General features: G+C 40.9%; 1 protein-coding gene across 3 annotated transcripts; it reads right to left on the bottom strand.

Moving 5' to 3' along the window:
- Positions 1 to 1316: 1316 nt before the first annotated feature.
- ATF1 (activating transcription factor 1) lies at positions 1317 to 22267 on the bottom strand. Of its 3 annotated transcripts, XM_044422036.1 has the most exons (8): positions 22050 to 22267; positions 13255 to 13371; positions 12056 to 12178; positions 7761 to 7858; positions 6884 to 7014; positions 6353 to 6517; positions 4884 to 5043; positions 1317 to 3179 (listed from the first exon to the last, which is right to left on the bottom strand). In XM_044422036.1, exons 2-8 carry the CDS (start codon positions 13363 to 13365, stop codon positions 3035 to 3037), a joined length of 933 nt encoding a protein of 310 aa, XP_044277971.1. In that variant the 5' UTR covers positions 13366 to 13371; positions 22050 to 22267; the 3' UTR covers positions 1317 to 3034. The 3 variants fall into 3 exon arrangements, with proteins under 3 accessions (XP_044277971.1, XP_044277973.1, XP_044277972.1); XM_044422038.1 differs by lacking the exon at positions 22050 to 22267 and having other exon boundaries at positions 13299 to 13363; XM_044422037.1 differs by lacking the exon at positions 22050 to 22267 and having other exon boundaries at positions 13231 to 13338.
- Positions 22268 to 24178: the final 1911 nt, after the last annotated feature.

The following is a 24178-nucleotide window of genomic DNA, read 5'->3' as shown; positions in this document are numbered from 1 at the left end:
ACAACTGGCATTTACAAAGAATGAGGCAAAAAATACTAAGGATAAATACTGTTAGTGCCACTCTTAGTATTTGAAGCAAGTCAGCCCAGAACAATTCCCACGATAGACAATGGCTGTATTTGGATGCAGAGCTAATGACTACCATATTTTAGTGCAACCTTGGTAAAACTGGTACTGTCCAGATGAGTTGGACTACAACTTCCATTGGCCATGCTGGTTGGGCATGATGGAAGTTGCAGTCCTCGCCACCATCCTGGTTCTAAGGGAGCAGCAGCGGGAGTGGGAGGCCAGAGACGCAAGCGCAGGGTGGCTCCCCCGGCTGGGAGAGGGCCACGAATGAGGTAAGGGCTTCTTTCTGAGGCGAGGGGAGGCAAGGGATGGGGCAACGGCTGGCCGAGCGGGGCACCTCCTGCCTCTCCCTGCCGCAGGGGGAAGTATGGCAGGTGCTTGATGGGGCGGCCTCTCTGCCTCAGCCTATCTGTCCCCAGGCTTGATGAAGCAGCTGCGGCTTGGCCTGCAGCCTGGGGACTTGACTCACATATTTAAACATGGATTTAAAAAGTTAGATTTTTCTTACCTTTAATCCTTTTTTTTTTTTAATTGTCTTCGTCTCTCTCTCTCTCCCCCCCCTTCCCCCTCGTTTCCTGCTCCATATTCCCGCTCTGTATATAAGTGCAGTAGAGCTGTTACAATTAGGCATGTCGCTGGCTCTCCACTCAGTTTCAAAGATCACCTGCACCAGCTTAAAGCTTTTGGACTCAGAGATCATTTTCTCCAAGTGAGTCCAAAAGCTCTAACGCAGGCCAGATAAATGAGCATGGTGGGCCATATGCAGCCCATGGGCCTTAGTTTGAGGACCCATGCTCTATTGCCTTGTTGATTTTAACAGTCAAGTTCATAAAATGCATTTTTAAAAGCAGCTAGAAGTAATTCAAAGGACTTGCATTTATAAGTCTTCCTATAGTGTTTATTATTATCTTCCTAATTAGTGTTTATTATTATTCAGCAGGAGCACAAGACATAGAACTGGTGGGAGGATAAACTGTCTAAATTGCAAGACTGACAGACATTGATACTAGTAGACCTAGAACTTACCCTCCCCAATCTGGTGTTATGGGGGAAGTGCCCTGTAGTGCTTGGTGCTGAGATTTCATGCTAGGTGGAAGAGGAAGCGGTCCAAGCCTGTGCAGTACTATGTGCCTCAGCAGCAGTAGCATAAAATTTCCCAACAATTCCAAGAAAGCTTGCTTGCTTGCTTGCGCGCGCGCGCACACACACACACACACACAAGTATATACACTCTTGGAGTCACCAACTTACTCTAATACATTTAATGGCAACATTCAAAAGGGCTCCATTGGAATGATTCAGTATTAACTAGGGTAAAACTTAATTTGATTTAATGTTCATTGTGTACTCAAGAATCCAGTTAATGTCCAAAGTTCCTTCAACATTTCTCAAATACAACCAACGAAAATGACATTATTATCCCTGACATCTTATAATAAATTCAAATACACAGTACTTTTTCTGTGAACAATACCCAATATTTTTTTTTTCAAAAATAATCTTCAAATTTGTTCAATAAATTGTGTCAAATGAAATATATAGAAATAGGTTTATATTTTCTTGAGCACCTCATAAAAATATATAGCTAATAATCTGAGAGGGAAAAAATATCTCTGTTTACTGAAATTGTATAAACATTTAAAATATCCATATAAGCTCAATTATAGAATTTGTGAAAGTAATACTTCAACTATAAAAAATATATCAGACAACTGGATTACTTTCTTATAAAAATTGGAATTACTTGAACAAATTACTGTTGATTTTACAAACTGAATCTTATATTCGAGTATTTTAATATATATAACCATATTAAGTTTCTTCCTTTGGTATGCTATTTGTTGTATATTAAAACAGGGCAGCACTAGGGAATGTGCAATTGTTCAACATCTATGGAAGCAAAACAAGATCTTTAGACAGAATATCTGTCTATGCCTGTTCACCTGAAATTTCCATTGAGATCAGAGATTTTTTTTTTCTACCCAGTGACCAAACTAACACAAAAACCCTTTGAAAATATTCTCCAGCAATATTTGGTCTGTTGTATAAAGCATATCAAAACATTAGTATCAGCAATGATGTGTTATCCACTCTATAAGAAGTTTTTATGACTCTATCCATGTGTCTCTGGTTACAAAGAGTTCACTGTCTTTACCAGCACTTGAAAACACAGCACACATTTTTAAATTAGATTGCTTGAAATAGCTATTTGCTTTTAACAACAGGCAAAGTAGTAGCCCGTTTTCTCAACACACAGGTTAGAATTTACAGTTTGAAAAAAATATATATACACGTAACTGAAAAGCCTGCATCATATGTTAAGACTCTTTTCTATGTATGCAGTGAAAACACAACTAGTGACTAGCAATAGGTCCTGTCCTCCTGTATTGAAATGCCAGTATTCCATGGGGCTGGAAACCCTGCAAAAGCAGCATTCATAATCAGGTGGAAAGCTGCATGTGCTGGTATGCCTCAGCAGGGGGCAGAGCTTGCTGCAACTTGTATGCTTACTTTCAGAAAAGAGCCCTAACGAGGAGGAGGCTGAAGAAAATGGAATAGCAGATAATTAATCAAATTGAACCTATGCTGGTTAAATACATTGATAGACATTTACAGCCAAAGGCAAATGACTAAGCTCTTTGGCAATTTAACTGCAATCAAATGTTACACGCATTTAAAGATTCAACTGTAGCTCAAGAAATTCAATCTCTTGATTGACAGAACGTGGATGTCCATTTACCCTGATTTAATAAAGGTTCCAGTTGTGCCAGCAGAACTCTTTATGAAGTTTCATACTTCCTTTCTGAACTCAACCATCAAACAAGTTCTAAACAAAATCTTAACAGTCTTTAAAGTTGTAGCATTTGAATAGAAGAGATTCACTTTTGACCTTTCATTTTAATGTTGAAAAACTAATATGAAAATTCCCTCTGGAATTCTGATGTTCACCAAAAAGGCCTTTTCTTTACACATTTTTATGGCAGTAAAGATCTTTCAAAGTTTTTAGCTCTTCAATTAGAGTTTTGTTCTGGTTTTCAAGGACAGCAACTCGGTTTTCAAGACACTTAACGTATTCTTTCTTCTTTCTGCGACATTCTCGAGCTGCTTCTCTGAAATCCAAAAGCAAAAATGTGTTAATTACTAATTTGGAATCACTGACACTTTGCTTTTGCTTCATAGCTAATGTATGCTCCCAGGATATGGTTGTACTAAGTGAAGCCAATCACCACTCTGGGATACCTGATAGATATCCAAGGGGCAGCAGGACTGGAATTTTGAAGGGGAATGGAGCCTTGAGACAGAAGTGGGATTTTCGGGAGACCAGGCAGAAGCTCAGGCCTTTGAAGCACCCTCAAGGTTGCTGCAGAGGCTGCCAGGGTGGCCAGGAGAGGAGACATGTTTTGGAAGGGATGGATGGGGTCGACAGAGAAGAGGAAGAAGAGCCATTGCCTTGCCTGGTCCCTGACCCCATGACAATGCATTAGGGGAAACAAGCTGCCAGTTAGAGAGGCTTATGCTGCTCTCATCGACTAGCCTATAACAGTGGGAGTCACCCCAAGAGTGGAGTTCCAGGGTGACTCAAAGGGAAGGTTTGTCTATATTACACACTAAAGGAAAAATGAATCCAAGGACTGCAAGAAAGAGAGCACAAATGATCTAGTACCCTGATGAATAAAATGAAATGCACATATGTAGTATAGCAAGAGTATGCCTGTGAGGACCATGGCCTATTTACACCATTGGCTGGGGCTGAGGAATCAAACAACAACTTTAAGCTTCAGTGTCCCAATATTATTATAATTTCCATAAATTAGTATTAGAATTACAGCAGCAAGTTCAAGTTCTCACCAAGCGAGTGGAACATGGAGAAGAGGTACATGCCATCAAAAAAAGGGGCTAAAAGGGGGCTGTTTACACATTAGGCTAATGGACGACGGACATGGGTCTTAGCAGAAGTCACTCGGGAGAGTAAAGGAGGGGCTTAGACTTTCACAAATATGCTTACTGTGGCAAGTGTAGTGCCACATCTTCCTCAAGGGGAAGGCTAGAGTGGTTGAAATACACATGCTATTGGGCACCACTGTCTGAAAGCTCCTTTAACTTGGCTATCTCTTTCCAAAACGCCTTAATTTCCCACCCCGTTTAATAAAGGTGTTGTTCTTGTTTAAAACATGAATTAGTCTCTCACATCTTGCTTCTTGAAAAATTCTTAAAATTCTGGAAAACATTTCAAATAAAGTGAAATAAGAAAAAATAATCCTACAGTGGAAACAAATATTTAGCGTTGGAAGAGGAAAATGAAATTGTTCTTGAAAAAAAATGAAACATAATATGGAAGTCTGTTGCTTAATCTCTCTGTCACACAACTGTGACCAATAAATATAGGAAGGACAAAGTAGCCTAGATAAGGACAACTGGGAAACTTAATTGGGTAGGTATGCACAGCACACTAAGTCACCCAGCAGTTAACTCATGGTGCATTGGTTGACAGGTGAAGAAGCACTCAAGGCCAGTAAAGGGCACAGGTATAATTTTTTTAAAGAAATTATGAACACAGCTGCACAATTTTCTGGGACCAAAATGGGTGGGGAACCAGTGATGGTTGCCTCACCAGACCACTTGGGCATCAGTGGAGGAGCAGTTCCTGGTGGAAGCACAATGAAATCACAAATAGCAGTGGGGTGGGGTGCCACTGTTGTGAAGTAGATCACAAGCAGACCCCACAAGCACAGTGAAATTACACAACACAACTCGTATGAACAACCCTTTAGAACACAGGATGTGTTGCCATGTTGTACAAACCAGGCCAATACCTATTTTTCATCAGCCGTATTTCTCGCTTCAGCTGTGGATCGTCTGTCTTTGTTGACTGAGATGTCAAGGAGACAGGAGTTGTCATCACAACCGTTTGTGGAAGGGAAGTGGTGGTTGGTGTGCTGCGTATCTGGTATGTCTGCATATCACCTGATGCAGCTGTTGAGGGACCAGAATAAAGAACACTGTAACAGAAGGAATCCCAAGGAGATCTTCACTTTTCTCTTGTGTGTACAAATACAAAAATCACATGAATTCCATCAGTTACTGAGGATACATGTATACAAAAGTGGGAACGACTCTTTAAAAGGCTGAGAGGCAGCGGTCAGACAAAGGATCTGAATATCACTTCCAAGTTGTTTAAAGGGGTGTGCATTTTCCACATTTTTAATAACCATTTTGTGCTTCTATTCCTTCAGAATATACTTTAACAAAACAACTAAAAGTAGCAATGGGAACTAGATAATTGTGTTGAGCATAAAAAAACTAATTCATTACATCAGGGGTCTCAAATTCAACTTACCTGGGGGCCGCTGGAAGTAGAGTCTGGGTGAGGCTGGGCCGCATCAAGTATTCCACCGCCGCGGTGGTGGTGGGCCGCTCATCCCACGGCCGGCCCGGGCGCCGCTGGCGCTTTGAAGGCCGCAGGACCCCTCCCCCGTGCCCCGCCCATCCTGGCAATGGGCCCGCGGGCCGCGAGTTTGAGACCCCTGCATTACATAATTCTGCGCACTGCCTTGCCAAGCTCTAACTGAGGCCCAATTTAAATGCAGTATTGGCCAAACAAAAAGGACTTACCCACACAGGATTCTACATGGTCAGATTCCTAGTAAAGCTGGACCCTCAGCTGGCAAAGAGGCAATGCTAACTCATCAGCTCAGACCAAAGAGCCTTAGCATACTGAGGTGGTATATGCAATTAAGGAAGCCTTGCTTAAACAGGGCTAGGGGTCACATGGATCCCTTCACAGCTATTTTTTTTTAAGCCTAGTATATTTGAATCAGGCCTTATACGAATGTATTAAGAAATGCAAACAGGGCTAGGCAAGCTGGTTTCTTCCAGATGTTTGGGGTTCTAACCTAGCATAAGCCCCAGCTAGCATGCCAATGAACAGAGAGAATGGAAGCTGCAATCTAAAAGCTTTGGAAAGCACCAGGTTGCCTATCCCGGTATTAAAGTAATAGAACAAATGAGAATAATTCTTGACAAGATTGCAAATTAATATGAGTTATGCATAATTTTGAGGCATCTCAGCAATCAAAATTCATGAGATAAATTTTAAATTATGTTGAACAAAGGCTCCACTATTTGAAGTTTGCAAGCTATAGTTTTATTTTTGTGCAACTAAACCAAAAACTGGCATCCGCATGACAGGGAAATTCCAGAGAATTAGTCCTCAGAAAACCACAGCTGCATTAGGCAGGGATAAGAGATCAGCAATTCTGAATTCTTTGAAGTATATACTTACTCTGCACGACTACCTGGTTGCTTGGCACAAGTATCTGTTGACCATCAGATGTCTGTACATACTGTAAAAGGGGAGCTCCACCAGCATTTGTAAATGTTTGTAAACCTTGCACACTTTCTCCAGCTGGGTTGCTCAGCTGCAGTGGTCCATTTGGGGCAAGGGCAACTTTGAGACAAGGAAGAATGAAATGGGGAAGATGATCAGTGCATAGTATGGGATGTGCACCACAGGTAATGTTACCTTTCCCAGGGCCTTGAGCACAATAGCTTTCATTCCAAAACCAACACCATCACTTGCCAAGCAAATGCAGGACAAATGCACTGTCCTGCATTTGACAGTGCTGGGCTGGCTTGCTGGACTGCAACCTTTGATTCATTTAGTTATAGATGAAAAGAGAAAACATCCTCACAGAAATAATAATCTGAAAAGGGGACTCTATATTTCATCATTTTAAGAATAAATACAAATTTAACTTAGAATATATTTTAGCAGCAGCATGTCCAAGTGCAGGCTTTTCTTATTAATACGTACTATATTTTCCAGTGCTGGTTTGGTAAATGGGTGTAGGGACAGACACTGATGTGACAGGAGACACACTAGGATTTGCTTCATCTCCTTTCCTATCCCGTGCATCTTCAGATGAAAGATCATTCAAGATTTTTCTATGAAAATAAAAATATTTCCAATGCATATTTCTTTGGGGGAGGGAGAATCATCTCAAAAAGTATATACAGTTCTTTTTTCAATGTAGAACACTAAATATGAAATTTCTATCTAATTTCCAAATCAGATAGAATGGAATCCATGCAGGCACAAGTGTACTGTTTTGTGGCCTTGGAGAAAATGAAAATGCTTAATGGATCTTAAATTATAAAAATATCTATTCTATCTTTCAAATACTCAGGGTTGCTTATAATAAAAGCTTTGAAAAAACAAAACAAAATAGTAATCAAAAGATTAGATAGAAAAAAGTCCCACAATTCCCAGCATTCTGTAATTCAACATGGCTGGCTGGAAATGCTAGAAGCTGTTGGACTTTGTTCCCTGTTTAAACATGTTAAGATAGCATCCTAAAAAGGGAGTAGCAGACTAAGAAATCTAAGGGAGGGTAGACTTTTGTAAAATCAAGAATAAACCAGAATGGAACTGTATTTGGTTACTATCTAAAATAAAACAGTGATTAGTCCAGACAAACTTCACTTCAGAGGCCATTCCAAATCATGGGTGCCGTAGCTGAAAAGGCCCAGTCAGTGATACATGACCTTATTTCTGATGCTGCATATACTCAAAGTCAGCTATCAGTAACAGACATGTGAATCCTGAGATATTCTCATGCTGACACTAATTTCCCATTCAGACTGTGTGGCTAAAGATGTGAAAGACAATGTTGTTTGATATAAGCACTCACCTATAAGATGGACGGCGTGCGAGGATACCTCTGGCTTTTTGTGAAGAGTCTAAACTATCTGAGGAATCTTGTGACTCCTCGCTCTCTGACAAAGACACCTGAAAGAAACGGACTGTGTCATTGTCTTGAGCCATCTAAGAGACAAGAGCAAGTACAACTGTCCAATTATCAACAACCTGCAAACAGATTCACTACAAGGCTGAGGGTTAACAAATTTTGTCCAAGTAGTAATTTATGCTTTGTTTTATACTTTTAGGCTACAATCATGTTGGGATGACCGGGAGCCCCCAGACTCAGAGGCATGTATTCACCCGATGCTGAGCAGGAAGAGTGGGTAAGGCAACCTTTGCCTTCCTGTCCTTCTACCCTGCATTTTTGCAAGACAGGTGTTCTTGCCCACCTCATGGCAGCCTTTCTGAGGGAAAGGGAAGGAAGCTGGGGGAGGGGGGCACGGGTTCGCTCATATCCTGGCTGCTCCCATTTTCTTCCCACAGCAAATCTCGTACCCAGGTCTCTCCAGTCTCCTCCCCACCCACTGGAACACCCAGTTTTTACTCTCTCCAAGGTCACTTCCCCTACCTTGGACAGCAGGTGGTACAGTTCTTTCCATTCTTGCTGTGAGGGAGCAGGAAAGAGGAGCTGAAGATGCAATTCCCAGCTTTGAGATCTGCCTGCTCCCTCTGACCAAGTAATCTGAAATATGCAATGCCCCCTCAGACCTTGTCTAGAGGCCAAGATTGTTTGCTTGCTCTTCTGATGCACAGTTTCTGTTTGCTAATAGAAATTCTGGAAATTATCTTATTTTATGTACTTTGCTCTGATAGTCCCTTAGAAATAAATAGAGCTAATTATACTGATTTATTATTTAACTTAAAATTTAAGTATGATCCAATATAGACAAAGTACTGAAGTAATTCTTGTTATCATGATGCGGAAACAAAAAACTAGGAAAACAGGTTTCACATTTATCTGAAGGCCCATGAGAATCAGATATGGATCAGATATGTTTGGCTCAGATATGTTTAAAACATGACATTTTATGTCCAGAGGAATAATGTCAACACCAGGAGGTCAATTCTCCTTAACATTCAAAAACAAGCACATATGATGTGGAAAGGAATCAGGACTGGCCAATGCTTACATAGGTCTGCTAAGGGTTAAAATCAGAACAGCACTTTTTTACAGCAAGGTCTGTAGCGATGTAACAATATTCAAGGCTGCAAACTTTAAAAACCCCACACTTTAAGATAAGCTGAACTTTGTGGAGAAGGATAAAGAAACAAAATACAAATGTAAAGGCTTCTCTCAGTCTCTAGGTTTAATTTTCAATTGATTATTTTCTTAAAATAAACAGAATAGAAAAAAGAAGAAAAGTCAATGTAAAATAAAGTAAAACAGAACAGTCTCTAGGTTTTTATTCTTATTTCTATTTTGCCAAATTGGCAACTAATAGTTTCACTAATGTTCCCCTGAAAAACACAAAACTTAACCAAGTTCCTTTATTTACAATTAACTGGTGATGCACTAACTTAGGGAAGCACACAGTTCTTGAAAGCCTATGTTGGTCAAATCAAGTATTAAACTCCATTTACTGTTAGTAAACAGAGTTACTCTTACCCTACATAGGTCTTACCCTACATAGGCACTTTAAGTAACCAAACAATAATAAAAAGGTATGTATATTACAAGAAGGATTATAAGTTTTCTGTACACAAAATCCCAGAATGATCAAAAGATACTGACATATTAGTTATGTTTTTTCTTCCCACGTTAGTCATAACTTCTTTTGTCTGGGTTTTATTTCGTTTTAGTTTGATATCTTAATATAAACAAAATATCAATCAACCTGAAGACTGGAAATACTGCATTTAATTCATCTGAGGTCTGACAGGTGTGAGCATCATTAACATTTCATGTCTCCAAAAGGCAGAGGTGCTACATGACCCATCTACCGTATGTTCCCACCCAAACCCTCTCCTATTTGTTCCACCCAAGTTCTTTCAGGCATAACAAGTGTTGCGCACTCACAGCCTCCAGCAGGCATTTGCCTGCTCAGACCCACAGCCGGTCCAACTGCAGCTTACAGGATGGCTAGTTCCAGGAGGAGAAAATGAAAAAGGTTCCTTCATTTTCTCCCCTTCTTACAGGGCTTCAGGACTCTGGTTCAGTGGAGGCTGGAGAACATGTTTTTGCCATATAGTAGAAGGATAGAAAAGTTTCTGATCAATGAAAAGAAGTTTTTATTTGTTTCTATTCTGCCTTTTTTACTTTGCAAAGAGGTTTGCACAATTCTCCTCTCCTTCATCCTTTCTCCCCTTTTATAATGTTCCCTACCAGCATTCAGAGGATGAATTTTTAACTTCATTGAGATACCTGCTTTAATCTTGCTCTTTTCTCTAGAATTGACATATGGAGTCAATTGGGTTTTGTGCTAGTAGGAAAAGAGAAGAAAGATACCCTTTCTTCTTTCATCTCATAAAATTTTCCTATATACTGCAAAGAAAGAGAATGGGTGCTTTGTTTTGACACTTTTTCCAGTGGTGTGTAAAAAAAAAAAGTTTCTCCTTGCAGTAAGACTTGTGGGGTCACATTGTCTCCCCAGATTTAACTTTTTGCTAGCTCTGAAATGAGGGGAGAGGCAATTTTTTCTCATTCCTCCTTCTACCTGCAACTCAGCCCTAGGGGGCTGGGGACTCCCGGAACAATACAGGTAGCAGTGCAAGGGTCTTGCAGAAATTTGCAAAATTACCTCCCCCTCTTCTGCAGGAGTTTCTGCTGCACTGCAGTCTCCTCTGCAAATGGAAGGAACCCTTTTGTTTGCAGAAGGACAACCCGGAGTCCAACTTACAGGATTCAGAAATGGTACAACATTTCAAGAGGGCAGCTGTTGTCCAGCTAGGGGCTACAAAGCATCCTAGCTGGCTCCATTACATTACCACTCCTCCAAGTGACAGCAACACTGTCAGTAGTGCGATGTTCCAGCTTCAGCCAGAAAGGCACACTGGAACTAACTAAAGAAAACTTTACACACAGGCTACTGCTCTGTCCCTGTCCTGGGGCCTTAAAAGAAAACTTTAGGTGACCCAATATACTGAATTCAAACATTACAAAATTCAGCTTGCTACCATCTAAAAGGCTAAATAAACAGAATTTACTCTTAGGTGGTGGTTTGGCATACCTGGCTTACTGATTCTAAATTACTTGGGCTTGCATAACACAGCAACCCACCTGGGTAACTAGGTGTGGTGGTTCATTATGGTTTGCAATTCCTGTGATTTCTCACCATCAGCTATGCTGATTAAAACATCCGGAGGGCCACAAGTTGCCCTCCCTTGTTGTACATCAGTAATGGCTACAGGTGGATCTGTCTCCACCCCGAGTATGGGCAGGAACATTAGCTATCACATGCCAGGCCCTCATTTTGAATAGCTGGGCTGATGCTAAGAGCATAGGAAGAGCCATGCTGGATCAGAGCAAAGGCTTAACTAGTTCGGTGTTCTGTTTCCCACAGGGGCCAACCAGAAGCCCAGGGCAGCCCCATGCAGGGCGTAAGAGCACTAGCACCATCCTGCCAGTTTTCCTCCACCTGGCCCAAGGCAGGCTGCTTCGGACACTGGAGCCAATCTACAGCCATCACAAGTTGCCAGTGGGAGTTTTAACCTCCAAGACAAGGATGCAGGTTAATGGTTTTACAAATGTCAATTATTTGCACTTGCTCTGAAATATGTGAACTCATGTTGATATTATTTTATACTTCCTATAGTATAAAAATCTTTTCCAAATTCTGAGAGCCAGTGTGGTGTAGTGGTTAAGAGCGCAGGACTGGGACTTAGGCAATCTGGGTTCTAGTCATGGAAAAGCCATGGAACCGTCTGGGTGACTTGGGCCAGTCACGTATTCTCAACCCAACCTACCTCACAGGGTTGCTGTTGTTAAGGATAAGACTGATAGCAGCAGGAGGAGAATGATGTAAGCTGCCTTGAGTTCTTTAAAAAAGAAAAGGGCAGGATATAAATCTAATAAAAACAAACAAACAAATATCCTTTCCCTTCCATTTATTATTCTTTTTGCATCTAATTTAGTTAAATATGTAAGCTATGAAATAAATAAAAACAATTATTCACACTTCACATGAATTGGTTCTGATTGGGATTTATTTTGCTAAATTGGTTTTTCATTTCTCTTGTCTAACTTTGGAACACATCGCGTTATTTTACTGGCAGAACTACATACACTAAAGTTGCTACATTGAAATTCAGAAAGCTGACAGACAACATCCAAAGACAGTAACTTACCTGCACTGACTGCCCTTGTGGTGAGTGAATTACAGAGGAAGTCTGAGCTGTATGAATGACTCCCTGGACCTGATCCCCAGAAAGCTGTACCACGGTCAGTGGAGCTGGACCTCTAAGGGACATCTAAAATAAATGAGTTGAGATTTTATTAGCCAAATAACTAGATATATCACATAGGCAATACATATATAAGCACCTACTTATGCATTATATTGAGGCTAACATCGGGACAGCAGAATAGAGGAGATTACCCAAGCTAAGGCACCTTTTAAAAGCAGCTCTGTTTAGTAAAACATCATTTTGAAGCTTGAGAGACATCAGTCACTGTATGCATTTTACATGAGGTCACACTAGATGTCCTCAGTGCCCATCTGTGCCAGTCCAAACATCCGTAACTTTCAGCACTAGAAAGCTCAATTTACCACAACTTACAGAGCAGCGAAGTTCCGCTTTTGGAAAGGAAAACAAAAATGTATGCACAGACATGCAGACCTTTCTGAGGCAAAGCATGGCATAGGTAGAGCCAAAATGGATTTTTTTAAAGTTACTGTCCATTTCACCTTCACAACTACCATTAGAAGTCATGCAATCACTGACTTGGTTGGATAAGTTCTGAAATTCAAACAAACTCCAACGGGTTCTGTTATCCAGCTAGCAAACCCAACTACTGCACAGCCTCTGTTCCTTTCAGCACAACAGGGGATGTGCCACAGCCCCATTACAATGAATGGAAGCTGTACAGCATCAGCGTGTGATAGTCTGCACCCTCCTCCCTGCCAGAGCCTGACAGAGAGGCTCTTGGAAGCAAAAATTTAGCAGATTAACCATCTTTTTTTAAAAGTTAAGATTCTATAGATAGAAGACAACTTTTTAGAAACTGCAATTCTAAATTTTTGAAAAAGGAAGTGCTCAGCAATACTTAAAAATAATGACCAAACCTTCCAATTTAACTGCTGAGCTAATCAACCTACATGATCACTGAAGAGGATCTAAAACCAAGGAATGTTCGGATTTTATGGAACATGCCAATATCTAATGTATCTGAAGGCATGGTTGATTTTGTTCAGGAAGCACATGTTTAACTAAAATCCCTGGAAAACACATTTACTGAATTGATAAAAAGTGGCATTACACAGTGAATTGCAATTAACCTACTTAAAAAATTCTCAGAATACCTGATCTTATGTAGCTTTCTTTACCTGTTGGGAAATACGAGAAAGCTGAGCTGTCTGTAGAGCGGTACCTTGTAAAGATGTTGCTTGGGGGGATGTTGTTGAATTGTTACTATTCCTTTTGTGCGCCTCTTCCATATCAGCCTATAAGAAACCAAAAAATAGAGCAAAATTTGCATTTTAAGATTACAGAGACATTGATGTTTTTAAAGACACACTGGAGATCCTCGTAACAATCTACTGCTTTATTGGCAAATTGTCCCTTGGCACTATCCACAGGTCTATTTTCCAGTGGGTACTGCAATAAAAGTGCTTGTCTGTTTGGTAGGTCCACGGTGACTTGGTGGAAGGGACAACAGAAAGGGTGGTGTTTTTGCATTCATAGCTGTACTAAACAGGAAATCATTTTCTCTCTATCTTAACTTTAAAAAAATTGGGGAAACATGAAAGTCTCTCTGACATGTATGGATGATATACATAAGAAATGGGCATCCTGTTTTCCCTCTGCTTTTCTCAGGGATGCAGCAGGATGGGACTCCCTTACTTCTCTGCCTCTCAGGTTTTTTCTTATCTCACAGTGGAGAAAAAATAGGATAAGTAAGCTGAGTTCCTTATGTTCCAGTTTGTTTCAGAACTTTCTGCACCTACCATTTGTAACTGTCATGCATTTTATTAAAACTGCAGCACAATTAGGTATTTCCCAGTCAATAGCACTGCTGTCTCCAGACAAAGAATTCCAATAAAAATAACTCAGAGGCATTCAAAGATGACCTGCTAGTTCTGAACATATTCTTACGCAACATTTGAAATAGTTGCAAAGGCTGTTACGGAGAAACTGGAAATTACATTTCTCTCAATGGAAATATGAGTCATTGATTCTTCCCTGCTGAGATCAACCACAGGAGCTCAGTCCTAAAACCTGAAGTTTGCTCTAAGTATAAAAGTCACCATAATAAAAATGGTGCAGGGGATTCTTCTCCTTTCTTAATCGGATTAATTGTGTGACTCTTGTCAGACTGCTCTCACAGACTTAGTACCAATTAATCATGTACTGCTTCAAAGTATTCTTATTTCAGAGCCATCTTCTTCCTCCTATCATCTATTTTATATCCAAATTTGGGGGCAGGGGGTGAACACAAACAGGTTTGTAGCCAGGACAGAAGAGCCTACACACAAGAGGGGCTCAGGGGAACACCAAAGTTTGCAGAAAAGAAATACAGACATGATTCCACAAACACCCCAAGAAATCACAATGGCATATTGAGAGACTGAGGTTTTTAAAAAATGACAACCAAGTGGACAGAGAAATAGAATGTAGAAGGACTGGGAGGAAGAGGTGCAGAAAGTTAAAGAGAACAGAAAAACTAATTTTAAAATGTCTGCAAGTAATGAAAAGACCCATTGAAATTAATGGAGAAATCAAGATTTTAATGTATCTGGGACTGGATATTTGGTTGTCCACCCCACCCCACCCCACCCCACCCCACCCCACCCCACCCCACCCAAACCCACAAGATAGCATCAAAGCAAATAGTTCGTGTTCTGTCCAACTGACTACTTCTTTAAACTCCTTTTTAAAATCCTACTAATACAATTCCAAGTGTGATTGTTGCAGGATGGAAGGAGAGGAGATTGAGAAAGAGTCTCATCTTATGATATCCCTCTTCTATTGCCCGATAATATTAAAACCATATTGCAGGTTGGGCTGGAGCTGAGAGAACACCACTTTGCAGTATTGTTCATTGCATTGATCCCTGACTGCAACTTGGGCTGAAGGAGTTGTACATAACATATTTGCAGTATTCACTGTTACACCCCTATTGCAGCAGGTTGTAGGGCTGTGCTGAGAGAGAAAATTGTCCCTACAATGTTGTCCAACTGTCAATAATGTAGGTGAGCAGGGTGGCTAAGATTGGTTCTGGTTCCCAGTCAAAAAATCCCCTGGTGCCTCTGAGTGTGCAGCAAATGTCAGTCAGCTTGCCCCTTCAGACCTTTTCTTGGGCCAAATATAGCATGTATTTGCATTCAAAAGGCTAGTGGGAATATCCATCCATCCATCCATCCATCTCTCTATGCATGCTCATGAAGTAAGATTCCGCTGATATTAATTTGTGTTTTTTCCACCTCTTGTCCACAGGCTCAGGAAAAACATGGAAAACAGGGACACACTAAACCCTTTTGCTGGTGACGCTGTTTGAATATTCTAAAAGAGAATGAATGGATGAGTTGTGGCAACTATGGAAGTACAACAGAGATACTGAGAAACATGAGGGAGGTATCAACATGCTCAGGGGAACCACAGAAATTGCAGAAACAGAAAAAAATCTGCAGGGGGGGGGAAACTTACAGAAGCAACCCCTCAAACAGCCCAGTGAGGCCTAAGCATACTCACTGGCCAGAAGATGTCTGGGATGGGAAACAGAATGGTGTATTCCAAAGATGGCATGGCATGGTTAGCTGGCCCATTGAAGAGGAACGTGCCATAATGCACCATTTTGTGGAGAGTCCCACTTTAGCACAAGTGCTACTACTGTGGCTTTCAAACTGGCTACATTCACACGTAGTCCTAAACCATGCCGTGTGGTTTGCACATGGTATGGTCCCTTACCTGGTTGAGGCTGTTAAACACATGCATGGTTTCCACCCTACTGCCATAACCTTCCTGCAGGCAGCATGTATCCCATCAGCCTCTGCAGCTGAAATTCAATCCAAGGACACACCACTCCTGCCTACACTGCCTGCCTTTTCCTCACTGGTTTGTATTTAGAGGCCAAATGGCTAGAGTTGCTCCTGCAATTGCCATGCTTTCCACCAGACTCTATGGTAGCTGTATGGAAACCACATTTCTGGGTTCAAACAACTGAATAAGCCACAGTGAACCATGGAAACCAAAGCAAATACAATTCTCTCCATGGGTTCCCCAAAAACCAAATGTACCACGCAGTAAGTCTATAACAGGGTTCAGGCAACACAACAAACCTCCCTGTAAGGGAAACCTTCAAGACTTGTTGTGTGTAAACCAGCCACTGTCTCCCTCAATGAGCAGATAAGTGCAGATAGATAACCCTTCTTGAAAGTAAGCTGGCCCACCACACCTAATCATCCTATGCCACGTGCAGCTCAGACCTCACAGTTCTTGGTGAGAACAGACCAAAGTAAACCCCAGGATCTTCTGCAATGGCCAGAGATTCCTTGACATACAAGTGAGTGTGGAAGAGGTTCCCAAAAAGGAAAGAATAAAACTATGCACTTGTTTTTTATTGAAAAGGAAAATGGTGAATACAATATTTTCATACACATACATGCTTATAGACATATACTCAAGGTATTTAAAAACTAAAATGGGTTATAGTCTGGAAGGAACAATTTCCTCAAAGGAAATAACTTTTTGCAAAAATGAATATAAAGGGACTCTAAAACATGTGGCAAAATGACACCAGCATTGCTAATTGCAAAAAAAGAACACAGGAGGTTGTTTTCAGCATTAGTCTAAGTTAAGGCTCATTAATTTCAGTGGGTTAGCTATTAGTAGGACTAGCATAGAGTTAACCCACAGTCTGCATTTCAGAAGGCTAAAAGGCAGAAAATCATACATCCCATTGTTTATCCAGTTTGTTTTACTAAAACCAAAACTCTAACCAGAGTCAACATGCTATTTTCACACTTCTGAGGTACTTACAAATGTAATGCCAAAAGTACACAAAATGTGACCATACGACATGCTTTTTCCTTGGCACATATTTTTGGCAGAGAAAATGAAATGCAAGAGGAAGTTAAGAAAAAGGGAATGAGAAAAATGATACCATAATGCATTCTACAAATTGTCTATTGCATACACTCAAATCTAAACCCACCAAATTATGTAGATAAGTCAGGATTGCAATTCTAAAGACTTGCATAATCTTTTCCTTCTTAAAAATTTGTGATGAGCTAAAAATTTTGGATTAGAATCACATAATACAATTACACAAGAAGCAAGTTTATGTATCTCTGTTCCTTATCTCTAGCACACCACATTCATATGCTAGATTTGACAAGAAATCACCTAATATTAAACAGGTGCTAGATGAAATCTGATTTAGTATAGACAGCTGTTACTACATTTGTAAACAGATACAGGTATTGATATTAAGAATGTATGTACTCTTTCAAACTTCCTTAACTCTTCAGCAAGACCAGAATGGGTGCTCTTCCCCACTTTTACTTTTCATTTACTACTGCATTACGCTCAAATTTAATGACAGGGAAGTAAATGGAAGGGAAATGCCCGCTCTTAATTGTTTGGAAAAGGAGCAGTGAAAGATGTGAAAGAGTTAATATCTCCCTTTTCTGAACCCCCAAATGAGGTGAGGAAAAGGGCCTTCTCTGTTGTCACATCTCACCTTTGGAATTCCCTTCCAAGGGAGGTGTGACTGGCACCCACTCTACATTGCTTTTGGTGCCAAGTATCTGTTTTAAGATTATGGTTATTGATTTTGCTGCTGGTTTATTGTTTTATTGCTTGTTGCTATATTGGTTATAGTGTATGTATTTCCTCCTGCTGTATTTATATTGTATTTTTATTCTATTATGTTCTGCTCTCTTTTGTGGTTTTTGTTGTTATTGCCATTTTTATCTGTATTTTTATGATTGTGCTGTGAGCTGCCCAGAGATAGATAGATAGATAGATAGATAGATAGATAGATAGATAGCAAAAGAGACTTTTGAACATTGGATTTCCTGATTTATACCTCAGTTAAAACACTCTGGTAAAAGAATTGTTATTAAGATCATTCCTGAATAATTAGAGAAACTAAAGTGTTGTTATTGTTATTATACAAGAGAAAAATATTTCTGTCAATACTGTATAAGCTTTCCAGTTCTTTGGTATTTTGGAAAACCATAATGTGGGAAGAGAGCCACTACTGATGCTGAGAAAATTCTGTAGTCAATTGGAAAAAAATACATATACTTCAGCTTTAGCCAAAGCTGTTAAAAAAAACCCCTCATGGAGAAAGCTTGAAACATCCTGAGCAAAATTGTCCAGAGCAGCTTCATAGCTCTCCCTAACCAAAGCAGCTTGGGTTCCTAAGCATTCAGAAATGTAGCTTGCTGTTACTATTACAACACTTAGGACAGATGTAATGTTATACAGAATAATGAAACTTTTACTGTTATCCATGATCTACCTGATACAGTTGTAGTCAGGTAGTCACTTATGTTGGTCCCTAGAAATCTGAAATGTTTATACAGTGCTTTTTACAGAATAAGGATAGCTGGCAATTTGCCAAAAATTACTTGACTAAAGGCTTTTACAAATAGCCCATTTAGGTATACTCCAAGAAAAGATTGGGTCACTGCCTATAAAAGAGGGAAGTAGCAATGTTATACATAACTATTTATATTTTTTACTATGGATTTGGTATGTATATATTCTGAAGAAAAAAATACTTAGAAATACCTTTGCCCCATCAAAAAGTGCTGCTTGGATTCTGTTAATAATCTCAGTTCTAGTGTTGTATCTTTTTTTTCTGTTTGACAGTGATAAAATTGTTCTTTTCGTTATGTTTCCCCAACACAAAAGTGCTTGTTTGGCCTTTGATATTTATCACCTTTGTTACTGTAATTTTCTAGTAGCTGGTCTTCCTCTTTACCTTTTAAAAACTGTTATAATTTGCCACTAACTTCAGAGAATAGCAACTGCACCTGTACAAACACTCATTCAAGTTATATTGCTCCCTGCCCCAAACTATACTCTCCTCCTCTTTCCCACTCTTAAAGTCAGATTGAGTCACACAAATACTCAGACAAAGCCTAGTTTATAACGTCATCATTATCAAACCACTAAGAGCAGCAATGCCACATGTCAACTTCTCATGCAATACTTGGAACCACTTGGTAAACTGACTGGCTGCAAATCTCACCACTTGCTGAGGATAATTTTGCTACAGATCTGGTCTCACTTACAAATCCAGGGAATCCAGGGTGTTGTAAAGGTCTTCTCACTATTTGGGAGGATGCTACAGATAACCAGCTAACCATGTGCTCTGCTTGGTAAACACTTGGATGTATTAAGCCTCTACAGTCCCAATCTTTGTTCTTCAGATAAATCCTCCTGTGAAAACCTCTTGTTCCAAACAAGAATCTTTGTGTTTTTGCTCTTGACCTCTCTGTTTATCTGGAATGTTCTTGCTCTACTTACTCAAAACTCCTCGTTTAGGAAATGGTCAAAATGTATCTCTGTTCCTTTGGTTTCCTTTCCTTCCTTTCCTCTTTTCTTTTTCATCAATTTCTTAACATTTAATTTTGTAAAAACATTATGTAATTTGGTTTTTGTATATTTTTGTAGCGTATAAACTACTTGGGCTGCAATCTATTGATTTTCTTGCTTGTAAAAGTATCCAGTGAGCACACAGATGTTGTAAATACAGTATTATTAGTACTTCCAGTGCAAAATCAAATGTGCACAGCATTTTATGCAACTGTATAAGCAGAAATGATGCCCCTGCTCCAAAATGTTCACAAATATAATTCCAGCAGTAAGGGAGAAAAAATGAGAGGAAGAATGAGAAAAACCAAGAGTGGCAAGAATAAATGCAGTTTCACATGGTTAGGTTATATTTCAGTTGGCAATGAAGAGTTATACCAAAGGTCTTACACAAACAGTGGGTTTTGTAGAAAGGTTTGGAGGAAGAGAGATGACATAATAATACTGGTAAGATGAAACAGACTGAAATGATATGCAATATATATATTTATAATAAAAAGTACAATTTCTTTCTATAAATTTAAAACATTTATACCCACTTTTCTGCAAAATGATACACCTTGAAATTCGTTTATAATAATGATGTTTTAAAAACAATAAAATTAATATAAGATTCTTTTTAAAGCTATTATGACTAACTGGAATCTTCTGCAACATAAAGTATAGACATTGCATTAAATACTACTTTGATTTCATAATGGTACAGCTGTATGATGTATTTTTTAAAACTAAGAACCACAACCCTACCTAGTTTACATTTTGCATATGTGACATAAGAAGTGGTCCTAAAGCCGAGGGTTGGGGGAAGATGCATTTTTATTATTCTGTTAACACCCTAACTTAGTGCAGGTGATTTAAAAATTAGGCTGGCAGATGAAATCTAAAGTATCTATTTGGTTTTTCACTAGAAGCCTAAGGATCACCAACTGGAACCACTGAAAAATAGTGGCTAAAGGAAATAAACACAAAATCACAGATCAAGATGCCTTTGGGCACATGCTCAATACCAGAACTGAGGCCTTCATAACAATTCTTAATTGAGAAATCCTACTATTTTCTTGAATTCATCAGTCTAATTTAGGGGGAAAGAAGTTCCTTTCATGACATTACTACTAAAGCACTGGAAGATGAAGCTCTTGTGATCTACTGCAAAGCACACAGGAATCTACCAGTTGATCCCAATCTACCTTCTGCTTAGCCATGGGAATCTATCTAGGTTTAGATTATTTTGAAAAGATGCAGTCAGATTTCAGATTTCACACATCACTTGGTTCACTGTCAACTATATGCTCAGCTGGAAACCACAGTCAATCTCTGATGAGGATATCTGTATGATACAGTCAAACATCTGCTTGTCACATTAGCATGCTTTTTTTTAGGTATATTCATATTGTTTTATGACTTTGCATTCTGCTCTTTATCATAAAACCATTTCCACAACTGCACACAACTTTAAAACAACTTTAACTATGTTAAAACAAGATAGTAACATCAACGTTACGTCAAATCCAATTGTGTGAGCACACTTTGGTGCAAGCAATAGAATTTCCTCCTGCATTCTATACCCTTGCAGATAGGCACATATTCCTAAAATCTACTCTGGAGCGTATGTGTGGACCCTCAGGGAGGAAGGGGAATTTTGTTCCCCCTCTGACCTCTGTACCAGCACTGGATCTAATTTCATAAACAGAAGAATAAAAGTAACTGTACTTTAATTACTGTTGTGAGACACTTTAAATATTTTCCTGGAAAGATGCTTAAATAAACAAATGATTCTAGCACACATTAAAAATTAAAAGCATGTAGAAACAAAGATTTTTTTCACCAGGAGTCAGAAGAGAAATGAGTCCTGAAAAGTCTTACAGATACGTTTTTAAAACTTCACTATGTGTAGAAGGCCTTTCCATTGAATACGAGCCCACATTATTGGCAACACACAATTTGTAGACAATCTTGTTAAGAAACATAACACCAAAAGCTACAGAATAGTGATCTGTTTATCAGCGCCACCCAAACCATAACTATGTCGCAAAGAACTCGAAAGTTTGCTTGGGAGTTGAGCAACATTTCGGGGGCCCCTATTAAAGAAGTGACCGACCCGTGGCTTTGGCACCTTTTTTAGGCTCGAGTCCCTCACACCAACAGTACAGTAAGCTGAGGAGCGAGCACTGCAAATACCCCGCCGCGTTTTATGGGCTGACAAGCAACTGGAGGGAGGGAGCAAGGGACTTGGAAGGGAGGAGGGAGGATGTCAGTGGGCGAGTCCTGGTGCTTGTGCAACAGCTGCGGGCGAAGGTCTGGGCGCTGCTGCTCCGGCAGCGGGCAGCGCGTCGCTTCGGACCCTCCCGCCGAATCCCTCGCGCCTGGAAAGCGCCGCGGGAGTCGCGCGCGCCGCAGCAGCGCGAGCGCCGGAGCGCCTCGGCCACGTCCGATCGCCGCCGGACTCGCACGAGCCGCGTCCCCCTCCGCGAGGCTTCCCCCCTCCCCTCCTCTCCCCACTCGCGCTCGTTGATTCGGTCGCGTCCGCTTCGCCTCGCGCCCTGATTGAGTCGCTGGCGGTCGCGCCCGCTTTTACCTCAGAGGCACCGCCGGCTTCGCCCTGGCCTTGCGTTGCGCCGAAGGGGAATCGAGAAAGGGTGGCACCGCCCTAACGCCTCAGGAAACCGGAGCTGCCGCCACCGCCAGCATTGTCAGACTAGGCCCCGCCAGGGAAACACTCACGCTCTCGGGGTGGGCGGGTTGTGACTATAGAGTGCGCCGGAGGCCAGAGCTAGAGTGAGCCACCCGCCTATGACAATAGAGTTCTTCTATAGTCTAGAGTAGCCCCGCACATAACGCACTCACAGAACCGTAGAGTTGCGCTCCGTCAGATGCTAGAGTGGCCGAAGAGCAATTTAGGGCGTGCTCCGCCTAAGCGGTCTATCATGTTTACCTACAAGGAAGCCTTGTGACATCTAATGAGCGCTCTGTTAACTGAAGGTCCGATAAAACTTACTTTCATTTATTTAAAATGTACAGTCCGGTTTCCTTATGGACTACTACACAAATAAAGCATAAGAGATCCTGACATTTTTCTGGACAGCAAACATGTTGGTCGTAACGGCTAACTAGAAATCAGCAAATGAACTTCGTCTTACCATATGGAAACAGAAAATGTGGGACATAGTAATGGGGAAACTCACTCCCCTGGTATAAATGGGTCAAATAGAAACCGACAAATTTTGTGGAATATTGTATCCATCTGTTTACTGAGAAGAATACAGGACAGCCTCCTAAGACACACGGAATGCATGTGAAGACGATGAGTGATAACTATTAGATAATCTTGCTTGTGCCGGAGATTCTGAGAGAGCAGAAAGACTGTAAAGAACTTACTGATGTGCGGTGTGCTTAAACGGGTTGCTGGACGTTGTTACTGTCAAAACTTTAATAATACTGATGAAAAATAAAAGCACCCAAGCAGCCAAGAGAAACATAAAACAGCTGAAGCATTAAAGCAGGAGGCAAAACTATGGGTTATGTCCCACATTAGCCCTATTTAGAGTAGATCTATTAAAATGAATGGATAACAGTCCGAATAACCATTTGACTCAGACAAAAAGTTTAGCGACATTAAGGACGTAATCTTTCAGTAAAGAATGGCGCATGTTGGGAGTTGTGCGCCTTTTTCCGTCTAAATATGCATAAGATTGCGCCTTCCAAGGCCCGAAGTTCTCCCGATCCCCAAGCCAGCCGCGCCCGCCGGGCGCTCTCTGGAAGAGGTTTCACGAGCCGGGCGCTTCGATGCAGAGGAGCCGAATGAACCCTGGGGAGCAAGGAAGCGCTGCAGGCAACCCCGCTGGCGCGGGAGGGGCTGCGCGAGAAACGCGTGCGCGGAAGGGGAAGAGACAACGGCGGGGGGGGGTGAGCCATGGAGAGCGAGCGAGCGCGCGAGCTGCGTGGGGGGCGCGGGCGCATGGAGGATTTGGACCTCTGTCTTTTTGATGAGTGGTGAAAAATTTCGTCCTGTAATCCCTATTGCCAAGAGCGGGCTGTGATCTTTAGCTGAGCCATTCTATTTCTTCCCTTGGAAACGAGCTGCTTTTCGAAGTCATGAACTTAAAGGTGATATTTTCACATGCACTTAAAAAAAAAAAAAAAGCACAAGTCTTGTCCGTGTTAATATGCCGTAGTTTGGCCTGAATTCTTTGCCTAGCGGATGCTTTGTGCTGTTACCCCTCAACAACTTAGACTACAAATTTATGACTGTTGAATTATGCCATTAACTATACGCATATTTGCATTCCGCCTTGAAAGTTCAATATTGGTTGAATAGTAACTAATCGGGATCTCTGGGTTTTAAATTACCAGCGGCTTAAAAAGTAAACACACTGGAGTATATCTGAAAGTAATTACCAAATGTTGTCACGGTGGGTATGTGTGTAATGTAGCACTCGAAAGTGAAATTTCGGCCATAATCGAACATCCTGAAACAAGCCATGGCTCCACCTGAGTATTGTCACTGCCTGGCAGCAAGTTTCCAGGTTATCAACAAGCCTTTCCCAGCCTCGACCTTTAGAAAAGGGCAACCTACGGTCCTCAGCCTGTTTCAGAAGCTCTCTGCTGTTCACACCTTTGAAGGCGTGATCTGCTCCTTTCCGGGCAGCCTGCTGAGAGGGACAAAAGGTCCATAGGAAACACGAGGGAAGATGCCCCTAGACACGG

The sequence above is a fragment of the Varanus komodoensis genome, unplaced genomic scaffold, assembly GCF_004798865.1.
Source record: "Varanus komodoensis strain SLA01 unplaced genomic scaffold, ASM479886v1 scaffold12, whole genome shotgun sequence".
Classification (NCBI taxonomy): Eukaryota; Metazoa; Chordata; class Lepidosauria; order Squamata; family Varanidae; genus Varanus; species Varanus komodoensis.
This window is presented reverse-complemented; position numbering and strand designations above follow the sequence as displayed.

Excerpts from the sequence above, each read along its gene's own strand:
- ATF1 (XM_044422036.1), bottom strand. The coding sequence starts at position 13,365 with ATGGAAGAGGCGCACAAAAGGAATAGTAACAATTCAACAACATCCCCC. Across the intron at positions 6,518-6,883 it reads AACCAGCACTGGAAAATATA|TTGCCCTTGCCCCAAATGGA; the intron begins GTACGTATTAAT and ends CTTGTCTCAAAG. Across the intron at positions 5,044-6,352 it reads CAACCAGGTAGTCGTGCAGA|CTGCATCAGGTGATATGCAG; the intron begins GTAAGTATATAC and ends GTCCCTCAACAG.